At 40.0% G+C, this 12,405-nt stretch overlaps 1 protein-coding gene across 1 annotated transcript in view; it reads left to right on the top strand.

Annotated features, from left to right (window-relative positions):
- The window catches only part of LOC129841305 (C-type lectin domain family 4 member M-like), a 74,466-nt gene extending 62,339 nt beyond the window's left edge, over positions 1 to 12,127 (top strand). Inside the window, exons 3-6 of the mRNA XM_055909513.1 lie at positions 6,844 to 7,218; positions 7,339 to 7,484; positions 7,939 to 8,042; positions 10,973 to 12,127. Coding sequence (XP_055765488.1) covers positions 6,844 to 7,218; positions 7,339 to 7,484; positions 7,939 to 8,042; positions 10,973 to 11,132 — 785 coding nt within the window. The 3' untranslated portion in view covers positions 11,133 to 12,127. The remainder of the gene's footprint in view (positions 1 to 6,843; positions 7,219 to 7,338; positions 7,485 to 7,938; positions 8,043 to 10,972) is intronic.
- Positions 12,128 to 12,405: the final 278 nt, after the last annotated feature.

Genomic DNA, 12,405 nt, shown 5'->3' with positions numbered 1-12,405 from the left:
AATGCCAACTGCGTTCGGGATGAACTGGAAGCGTGCCCAGCAATTCACAGCGTTTCAGAAATAAATGTCCCAAAATCGCACTAAACGGATATAAATTGCTATAAAACGCTTTAAATTAACTACCTTATGATGTTTTTAACTCCCATAACGAGTAGAAACATGACCCGAGTAATATTACTCCCTCCACTAATGCTTGGAACAGGTGCGGGTCGGTGTCCTCTAGGCGCATGACGCAGCTCCAAAAGAGTGACTAGCCTCAGGGTTTTTTAATTTGTAGTGCCTGTGAACGCGCAATCGACCCCATTCAAATCGTCATCACATAAAGGCATCCAGGGGAAGACGTAAGCAGTGTCCGTATACTCATAGCAATAACAGTGCCCTTTTAACTGACTCCAGATCAGGGGCCAAAATTTCTGAAATCTGACTCCATGTCAGGGAAATTGCTGTAGAATGGGCTCTGTTCCACTTAGAGACAAAATTTCAACTCCTATAGAAACTATAGACTGTTTTCTATCCAATAATAATAATAATATGCATATTGTACGATCAAGGATTTTGTGGGAAGCCGTTTCAAAAATTACACGATTAGCATAAATAGTCACAACAGCGCCCCCATCCTCAACAGGTTAACCTGTTATGGCTGCAGGGCGGTGTCGGTACACTTATGACAACAGCCCGTCCAAGTGCAGGGCGCGAAATTCAAAAGATATTTTTTTGAAATTTTTAACTTTCACACATTAACAAGTCCAATACAGCAAATGAAAGGTACACATCTTGTGAATCCAGCCAACATGTCCGATTTTTAAAATGTTTTACAGCGAAAACACCACGTATATTTATATTAGCTCACCACCAAATACAAAAAAGCACAGACATTTTTCACAGCACAGGTAGCTTGCACAAAACCAACCAAGAACCAACCAAACTAACCAAGAAACAACTTCATCAGATGACAGTCTTATAGCAAGTTATACAATAAATCTATGTTTTGTTCGAAAAATGTGCATATTTGAGGTATAAATCATAGTTTTACATTGCAGCTACAATCGGAAATAGCACCGAAGCAGCTAGAACAATTACAGAGACCAAATTGAAATACCTAAATACTCATCATAAAATATTTATGAAAAATACACGGTGTTCAGCAAATTAAAGACAAACATCTTGTGAATCCAGCCAATATTTCAGATTCTTTAAGTGTTTTACAGCGAAAACACAATATAGCATTATATTAGCTTACTACAATAGCCAACCACACAACAGCATTGATTCAAGGCAACGGTAAAGATAGCGACAAAACCAGCAAAAGATATTAATTATTTCACTAACCTTCATAAACTTCTTCAGATGACAGTCCTACAACATCATATTACACAATACATATATGGTTTGTTCGAAAATGTGCATATTTAGCGGCACAAATCGTGGTTATACAATGTGAATACTAGGCAAAATGCAATACAAATGTCCGGAGAAATCTTGGAGAGGCACCTAATCTAATCAAATAACTATTCATAGACTTTACTAAAAAATACATGTTGGACAGCAAATTAAAGATAGCTTAGTTCTTAACAAGTTTATGTCCCAAATGGTATCCTATTTCCCTATGAAGTGACTGTATAGAGAATAGGGTGCCATTTGGAACATATCTCAAGAGTCTCCTTCTTATTGGTGGATAGAGCCTTGAAACCTCCTGACACCTACAGCCTTCTTATTGGTGGATAGAGCCTTGAAACATCCAGCTGTTGGACACAGACAGAAAACAGAGAAGTACAGTTAATACTGTAAGTAAAGTAAGTTAGACTCATAGATATTACAATAAGAGGTCAGACAGACTGAATACTGGATTCATTGATTGATTTGGGTAATTATTGATATTCGGTACGGTTAGTTAATTAAGATGGCGAACTATGTCAACAAACAGGTGATTGAATTAAACAAGATTAACGAAGAAAACCGGAACAGAACAATGAGGAGCGTGAAGACTGAGACCCATCTCTCAGGTAAGGACAAATAACTGTATCTTTTTGAGTGTTCTGTCTTCTGGGTGGTTCAGTTGGTACGAAACGTGGAGTTTACAACACGCTGGGGTCACGTACACTAAAATGCATGTGTTTCGTTTCCCTTCAGTAACTGTAACTATTTGAATTCCATCAATTGAAAATAACCTTTTTAAACAACAACAACAAAGTAGACACCCCGCCACTGTTTTTGGTAAACCGCTGAGGGGCTGGAGAAACGTAACCACTCTCAATTTCATATACAGAAGAGCTATGTATGCTCAGTGTAAGCTTGTTTACTCTGGAATTGTAAAATATGCAATCGTACAAACTCTGTATTGCCATAAAGCTACAGTACATTTTCGGCCGACCAGACCAAATTCACATAGAAATGTTATAGATCTTTCGTTCCCATCGGAAGCAAGTCTAAGAAGCGGTAGATCTGTTCTATGTGTGCTATTTCTATGCTTCCCTTTCTGAATTTGCATTTTTGCATCTTTTACTTTCGGTTTTGTACAGCAACTTCAAACAGCTGAATATACAATATTTATTTTACACAATGACTGCTTGTTTTGTCACATAAACACATTAGAATTTTAGCAACCAGGAAATGGCGGAGCGATTTCTGCATAGGTCATCTGGTTGAAACAATCATTTTGAGCTGATGGATGGTCAGTCCGTGCATACAAAGCTCTGTCTATGCATTTTAGAGTGGTTATGTTTCTCCACTCAGTGTGTATTTTGTGTCCTGATAGGTTTAGAAAGTAAAACTAAGCTCATGAGGCATTTATAAGTTACATTCATGAAGAATGAATGGGTAAGTATCATACATTTAAAAGTCCCCAAAATTTAAGCAGCAATCGCAGATATCCTCTTTAAGTCATACTTTAGCTATATTGTGTAATTTTGGTAATTTCTTCATAAAGTAGCTTCCTGTTTATCAGAATTGAGATGTCAGCACTCTTGAGCAAACGGTCGCTACCAACCCTAAATCGGGGGGGGGGGGTGGTTTGGTTATCGGAATTCTAATGATAATCAGTAGTGATGTAGGATGATGTTTGTTCTGTTTGTAATCATAATGTAGGATGGTGTGTGTGTGTGTGTTTCTCTGCAGATGGAAGACTAAGACTCTACAGGATGGCTGCTGTGTGTTTAGGAGTGCTGTGTGTCAACATCTCCCTGAGACTGTCTTTCTGTGAGTGAGGTTGTATCCCAAATGACACCGTATTAGCACAGTACTTTGGACAGTGCACTAGGGTAGGGTGTAGGGTGTAGGGAATAGGGTGCCATTCGGGACCCTGTTAAATTTTGAACAATATTCCATTTGGGACCCTATACCCTTTTATAATGAATTACTTTTGCTCAAGGGCACATCGGCAGATTTTTCACATAGTTGGTTCAGGGATTCAAACCAGAAAACTGTTGTATACTGGCCCACCGCTCTTAAAAGCTAAGCTACCAAGCAGACTCTGCATTGTGGACACATTTATACACCGTGATTCATTGGCGCCTAAATAAATGAGTGCACTGAGAGATGTCCTATAAGCCAATGCAGCAGTAGAACTTCCATTGTCAACTAAGTGAAAACAGAGTGCCTTCAGAAAGCATTCAGACCACTTGACTTTTTCCACATTTTGTTACGTTACAGCCTTATTCTAAAATGGATTAAATGTTAAATCTTCAGCAATCTACACACAATACCCTATAATGACAAAGTGAAAACAGTTTTTTTGAAATGTTTGCAAATGTATTACACATTAAAAAAACAGAAATACCTTATATACATAAGTATTCAGACCCTTTGTTTTGAAACTTGAAATTGAGCTAAAGTGCATCCTGTTTCTATTCATCATCCTTGAGATGTTTCTACAACGTGATTGGAGTCCACCTGTGGTAAATTCAATTGATTGGACATGATTTGGAAAGGCATACACCTGTCTATATAAGGTCCCACAGTTGACAGTGCATGTCAGAGCAAAAAAACAAGCCAAGAGGTCAAAGGAATTGTCCATAGAGCTCTGAGACAGGATTGTGTCGAGGCACAGATCTGGGGAAGGGTACCAAGACATTTCTGCAGCATTGAAGGTCCCCAAGAACACAGTGGCCTCCATCATTCCTAAATGGAAGGAGTTTGGAAACACCAAGACTCTTCCTAGAGCTGACCGCTTGGCCAAAATGAGCAATCGGGGAAGAAGGGCCTTGGTCAGGTGACCAAGAACTTGATGGTCACTCTGACAAACCTCCAGAGTTCCTCTGTGGAGATGGGAGAACCTTCCAGAAGGACAACCATCTATGCAACTCTGGAGCTCTGTCAGAGTGACCATCGGGTACTTGGTTACCTCCCTGACCAAGGCTCTTCTCCCCCGATTGCTCAGTTTGGCCGGGCAGGCACTGTCAACTGTGGGACCTTATGTAGACAGGTGTGTGCCTTTCCAAATCAGGTCCAAACAATTGAATTTTCCACAGGTGGACTCCAATCAAGTTGTAGAAACATCTCAAGGATGATCACTGGAAACAGGATGCACCTGAGCTCAATTTCGAGTCTCATAGCAAAGGGTCTGAATACTTACGTAAATAAGGTTTTTCTGTTTTTTATATTTAATACATTTGCACAAATTTGTCATTATGAGGTACTATGTGTAGGCTGAGGATTTGTATTTTTTTTAAATTCATTGTACAATAAGGCTGTAACGTATCAAAATGTGGAAAAAGTCAAGGGGTCTGAATACTTTCCGAATGCACTGTAACCGTGCAGTTTGCCACTCTGATCTATTATAAAAACATGAACAATCTTACTTTAGCTATGTATGAATTCTATGCAGTCAATGTACTGTCATTTCTATTTTCCCATAACGCATAAAGCCCTTATAAAAACATTCATAACTTTAAAGGAAAATAATACGGAAACATTTAAAGGAAATTGAAAGGAAAATTGTATTTCCATTTTCTAGAAAATAAGAAAACAGTACTGAGGACTTTGCTGAAGAATCCTACTATTATAAACAATAGAAAGACATCTTGATTTTATTGACAGTGAACAAAGACTAAAATTAAACTCCCCTTTTTAGACTCACAGCAATAACTATTTTATAACCATTAGTCACTAGCTAGCTAGCATCCCTTCATTATCCACTAGCTATGTAGCTAAGCCCCTACCACCTTGTTGTCAACACGTTTTCCAACTTGATCCTAAAACTCATGAAACAATTAGTTAACAATGTTATTTACTATTCTAAGACATACATTGTACTTATGCACGTTACAAACTTTTTAAACAGTACAAAATGTTACTTTCATGTTTCATGTGGTTGTAAAAATAATTACAAATAGTTTTTTGGTCTTAATTTAAGGGTAGGGTTAGCAGTGTGTTTAAGGTTAGGGTTACATTCAAAATCACATTTTAAGAAGAGAAATTGTAGTAATAGGCAGGTTTTATTACTTTGTGGCTGTGGTAACTAGTGATGACCATATCCTGTTACTTTCATTTTAGCTGCAGTCAGAGGACAGTGTGATGAGAGATCAGTGTGATATCACTTCCTGGTGGTGACAGCACATGGTTTTTTTTCTGGCTTTGCTATTTTAAAAGTGCAAACTTAGATATGATGTCAGTCATGAAGTAGTGAACAAAAAAATTAACTAGCGAAATGTTTCATTAGTTGTTGTTTTTTTGTGACAATTTTGTAGAAGCGAGATGTCAACAGGAAGTTACATTTCACTGACCTCTTGAATTCAATGTTTGCCTTCAAAATAAAAGTCCCCCATAGAAAGTCATGCAAATAGATACAAATAGTGGTATCATGCCATATTTGGACTACATAATGCTAAACAAGTTTGGACTGCTAGCAAAAACATTCCCCCTGGTCGTCAGTAGTTAACACATCCACAAAGTCATTATTATGGCTAAACACTGCCCCCCCCAAAAAAATTTTATTTATTAAAATGTGCTTTTAAACCAAACCCTAACTAATGAAGGCCAAGCTTGATGCGTTGGTCCACCAGACCTGAGCATTTGGGCGGAAGTGTCTTGGAACAAGATTAGGTGTAAGGTGACTAAAATTACTTGACTTTAGAGTGTGTTTCATCCTTCAGCACAACATGTCACCCTTTATATGTTTATATCATATTCAACATAGTGGGGTTATGTCACATTTGACATGGGTTATAATGTCAAACAGTTAAGACACATTTATGAACCCTTTATAAAGCATAACATATGCTTTTAGATGCTGTAGAACACATGTATGTAGTGCTAATGAAGCTATTATAAAGGCTTTTTGAAGCTTTTTTAAAGCTTAACGTCATTTAAAGCGGGACCATGAAGGTATATTTTCTGAAGTTATTATTTGAGAGCAGTGAAGATTAAATCACAATCAGTGACAATCAGTGAAATCCGATTTACATCAATCATCAACATGAATGATCAGCTGATTGTCTCTCCTCTTTCCTTGATGTCAATCATGTCTTTTGTAACCAGCGGTGTAGTGATACTTGTTTATGACATCATCATTTATCGATCAGAGTTTGTACCGACAGATGGCACCTTTTGAATCTCTTTATAGAATATACATAAAATGCGTCCTCAGATAACAACATCTGACTATATCCACATTGTCTCAAGAACATGTTATATTTTCAACACCTTCCAGCACCAAGATAGGCATACCTCATTTCAAATAGACTGTAAAAATCAATGTAAATCTTTAATGATAATTCATCACGTTTTACTGGTGAAATGTTCAAACTTCATGCCAATCATCTCAGTCATTATCATGGAATATGCACTTAGATATTATTGAATTTCTCTTTCGTGAGTAAATCAACCATATGTATCAATCCTTTCCAGATAATAGAGGCAATGTGACTGCAGAGAACGACCAGCTACAGACCAGTTACAACACCCTGACTGAAGAGAGAGATCAGCTACAAACCAGTTATAACACCCTGACTGAAAAGAGAGACCAGCTACAGACCAGTTACAACATTCTGACTAAAAAGGGAGACCAGCTACAGACCAGTTACAACACCCTGACTAAAGAGAGAGGCCAGCTACAGACCAGTTACAACACCCTGACTAAAGAGAGAGACAAGCTACAAACCAGTTACAATGCCCTGACTAAAGCGAGAGACCAGCTACAGACCAGTTACAACACGCTGACTAAAGAGAGAGACAAGCAAAAGAGGGAGAACAATGATCTCATGGCAAAGTTCTCTAATCTGAGTGAGTTCACCTAATAAATTATCATAACATCACATATCTAATATGCAGTCAAGTTGTGTTTGTACTCTACAATAATAGATGCAGAATAATAAGATGACAATTCATGTTTCTGTTTTGTAGAACAAACCTATCCTGAAGGCTGGCAGATTAAGTTGGAATCCAGTTGGTACTTCCTGTCTACTGTGAAAAAACCCTGGAGGGAGAGCAGACAGGACTGTCTGCAGAGAGGAGCAGACCTGGTGATCGTAAACAGTGATAAGGAACAGGTGAAAGACAGAATCAAACATGCCTTGGTCAGTTATATTGTCACGTCTTCCACCGAAGTCGGTTCCTCTCCTTGTTCAGGCGCCGTTCTGCGGTCGACGTCACCGGCTTTCTAGCTAACGCCAATCCACTTTTAATTTTCCATTTGTTTTGTCTTTGTTTCACACACCTGTTTTCAATCCCAAAATCACCTGTTCATTATTTAACCCTCTGTCCCCCCCCATGGTTTTTTGTGGGTGATTGTTTATTTGTATTTTCGGTCTGTCATGGTGTACGTGGATTTCTTACTTTATATATTTTACCTTTTGAGTAAAGTACGTTTGATGACTCATGTCTGCTGTCCTGCACCTGACTCTCTACACCAGCTACACCTAGGGCCAGTACATATGTATCTTCCAGTATTTAACACATATAGTCTATAGTAGTTGACAATATCAGTATCTTTCTCACCAACAGGAGTTTCTCTTTGGCCTTACTAAGGGAGCCTGGATTGGTCTGACTGACTCTGTTACTGAGGGGACCTGGAAATGGGTGGACGGCACACCACTGACCACCCCAAGGTAAGACACTACTGCTCTAATAACACTGACCACTCCGAGGTAAGAGACTACTGCTCTATAATAACACTGACCACCCCAAGGTAAGAGACTACTGCTCTAATAAAACTGACCACTCCGAGGTAAGAGACTACTGTTCTATAATAACACTGACCACCCCAACGTAAGAGACCACTGCTCTATAATAACACCGACCACCCCGAGGTGAGAGACTACTGTTCTATAATAACTGACCACCCCAAGGTAAGAGACTACAGCTCTATAATAACAATGACCACCCCAAGGTAAGTGACTACTACTCTAATAACACTGACCACCCCAAGGTAAGAGACTACTGCTCTATAATAACACTGACCACCCCGAGGTAAGAGAATACTGTTCTATAATAACACTGACCACCCCAAGGTAAGAGACTACTGCTCTATAATAACACTGACCACCCCAAGGTAAGAGACTACTGCTCTGTAATAACACTGACCACACCAAGATAAGAGACTACTGGTCTATAATAACACTTACCACCCCAAGTTAAGAGACTACTGCTCTATAATAACACTGACCACCCCAAGGTAAGACACTACTGCTCTATAATAACACTGACCACCCCAAGGTAAGAGACTACTGCTCTATAATAACACTGACCACCCCAAGTTAAGAGACTACTGCTCTATAATAACACTGACCACCCCAAGGTAAGACACTACTGCTCTATAATAACACTGACCACCCCAAGTTAAGAGACTACTGCTCTATAATAACACTGACCACCCCAAGGTAAGACACTACTGCTCTATAATAACACTGACCACCCCAAGGTAAGAGACTAGTGCTCTATAATAACACTGACCACCCCAAGGTAAGACACTACTGCTCTATAATAACACTGACCACCCCAAGGTAAGAGACTACTGCTCTATAATAACACTGACCACCCCAAGGTAAGAGACTAGTGCTCTATAATAACACTGACCACCCCAAGGTAAGAGACTAGTGCTCTATAATAACACTGACCTCAGTTTAATTAGTAGAACTGATTCTCTGGGTTGTTCATAATCCAATGACAACAAGGTGAGATTTGGCCATCCAGGTGTGATAGAGACTTTTTAACTATTTACATATTGCTACAAATCATGTTCATTAAACTATTGTTTCCACTCATAGATGTCATTCCACGAGCACTGTCATAAAAATACAAAATATGTTTTGGTTGTTGGTCCTGAAGACTCTGAAGACTAGACTCTACCCACACACTCCCTAGACTCTACCCGCACACTCACTAGACTCTACCCGCACACTCACTAGACTCTACCCACACACTCCCTAGACTCTACCCACACACTCCCTAGACTCTACCCACACACTCCCTAGACTCTACCCGCACTCTCCCTAGACTCTACCCGCACACTCACTAGACTCTACCCGCACACTCACTAGACTCTACCCGCACACTCACTAGACTCTACCCGCACACTCACTAGACTCTACCCGCACACTCACTAGACTCTACCCACACACTCACTAGACTCTACCCACACACTCACTAGACTCTACCCACACACTCACTAGACTCTACCCACACACTCACTAGACTCTACCCACACACTCACTAGACTATACCCACACACTCATTAGAATCTACCCACACACTCACTAAACTCTACCCACACACTCACTAGAATCTACCCACACACTCACTAAACTCTACCCACACACTCACTAAACTCTACCCACACACTCACTAAACTCTACCCACACACTCACTAGAATCTACCCACACACTCACTAGAATCTACCCACACACTCACTAGAATCTACCCACACACTCACTAGAATCTACCCACACACTCACTAGAATCTACCCAAACACTCACTAGACTCTACCCACACACTCACTAGACTCTACCCACACACTCACTAGACTCTACCCACACACTCATTAGAATCTACCCACACACTCATTAGAATCTACCCACACACTCATTAGAATCTACCCACACACTCACTAAACTCTACCCACACACTCACTAAACTCTACCCACACAATCACTAGAATCTACCCACACACTCACTAGAGTCTACCCACACACTCACTAGAGTCTACCCACACACTCACTAGACTCTACCCACACACTCACTAGACTCTACCCACACACTCACTAGACTCTACCCACACACTCACTAGACTCTACCCACACACTCACTAGACTTTACCCACACACTCACTAGACTTTACCCACACACTCACTAGACTCTACCCACACACTCACTAGACTCTACCCACACACTCACTAGACTCTACCCACACACTCACTAGACTCTACCCACACACTCACTAGAATCTACCCACACACTCACTAGAATCTACCCACAAACTCACTAGAATCTACCCACACACTCACTAGAATCTACCCACACACTCACTAGACTCTACCCACACACTCACTAGACTCTACCCACACACTCACAAGACTCTACCCACACACTCACTAGAATCTACCCACACACTCACTAAACTCTACCCACACACTCACTAAACTCTACCCACACACTCATTAGAATCTACCCACACACTCATTAGAATCTACCCACACACTCACTAGACTCTACCCACACACTCACTAGACTCTACCCACACACTCACTAGACTCTACCCGCAGTTACACACAGACACTTTCACAATCTTCACACTCACTGTGCTACTCTGTTTATTCTCTATTCTAATTGCCTCGTCACTTTTTGTTTTGTTGTGTTACTATTTTCTTTTTATTATTTAGCAAATGTTTTATTAATTTTTTCTCACTCTTTAACTCTGCACTGATGGGAAGGACCCGTAACTAGGCATTTCATGGTGAAGTCTACACCTGTTCTATTTCGCTCATGTGACAAAATACAATGTTTATTTTTTAATTTTCTCTGTCTTGTTTAATCTGTAGTTACTGGTACACACAGCAGCCTGATAATGGTGGTGACAACCCAGCAAATGGGGAGGAGGACTGTGTTGAGCTGAACACAGAAACATGGCGTCCTGCAAAGGCATGGAATGACCAGTCATGTTTACACAATCGTTACTGGATCTGTGAGAAAGTGGTTTAACATCACCGTGACAACAGAGGAGGCTGGTGGGAGGATGTGCACACATACAGCACCTACAGTGAACACAACTTCATTCTCTCTCTCTCTCTAAGACACACACACATACAGCACCTACAGTGAACACAACTTCATTCTCTCTCTCTCTCTAAGACACACACACATACAGCACCTACAGTGAACATAACTTCATTCTCTCTCTCTAAGACACACACATACAGCACCTACAGTGAACACAACTTTCTTCACTCTCTCTCTCTAAGACACACCAACACACTGTAGGAACTGTACTGAGGGGCAAAACAACCTGATAATGGTTGTGAACCAGGAGAAACTGTAACTAGGACTGTGCTGATGTTAATATTGGGTTTTCTGAGCCTGTATATAAATATTCTGACATATCATTTACCTCTCAACATAACAGGATTTGTGAAGAGTTATGCAGCATCTCATTATATGATAGTGCTACAGTGCTAATGCCTCTCTCTCTAGTTAAACAGTGTGTAGACATACTGTCATCTGTAAAATTATTGTATTCTGTCAGGATTTGGCCAGGATTGTTCAGGTTCAGGTTTTAGATGCCCCCATTGTGCTTTTTTGACCCTTTTGTTTTTTCCCTTGTTCCAGTTATTATTTGCACCTGTGCCTCATTTCCCTTGAAAGTATTTAAACCCTTAGTGTTCCTCAGTTCTTTGCTCTGTGTTTGTATGTTAGCACCCAGCCCCAGCCATGCTGTGAACTTTTGTTTCTCTAGTTGGATTTTCTTGAGGTACTCTGGTTTTGTTCGTGTTTATTTTTGATTATTCTTTTGAGGTTTGTTTTTTCCCTGCTGTTCTTACCACTTTGTGGATTTTTCCTTGTGTCTTGGAGGATATACATTTTTTCTCTTGGAATTACTTTTGACGTTGTGGATTTATATTTTTTGCCTGAAGATCTTTTCCTTTTTACTTTATTAAACCACCGTCTCTAGTACTGCTGTGTCTGCCTCATCTTCTGGGTTCTGCCGACTATTAGTGGCTCAGTTTACTAAGTGACTGTTTCTCACACCGGAGATCCGAGTTCATAACCGGGTCCTGACAGTATTCATTGTTTTAAAAAAAAACGTGTTATGTGATTTGCCATAGGCATGTGCTTTTTTCATAATCAATTATTAGTATAAATGTCTAGTAAGTAGATGAGGATCAGATTAAGTAAGAAAGGAACCTAGCAGGTTTACCAGCTTCCTGATTGAATGTGATTGAATTGTTAAAAAAATGTGACTTGCTTTTGGACACCG

The sequence above is a fragment of the Salvelinus fontinalis genome, chromosome 42 (genome assembly GCF_029448725.1).
Source record: "Salvelinus fontinalis isolate EN_2023a chromosome 42, ASM2944872v1, whole genome shotgun sequence".
NCBI classification, from domain to species: Eukaryota; Metazoa; Chordata; class Actinopteri; order Salmoniformes; family Salmonidae; genus Salvelinus; species Salvelinus fontinalis.
The sequence above is the reverse complement of the archived record's forward strand: the minus strand, read 5'-3'. Positions and strand labels throughout refer to the sequence as shown.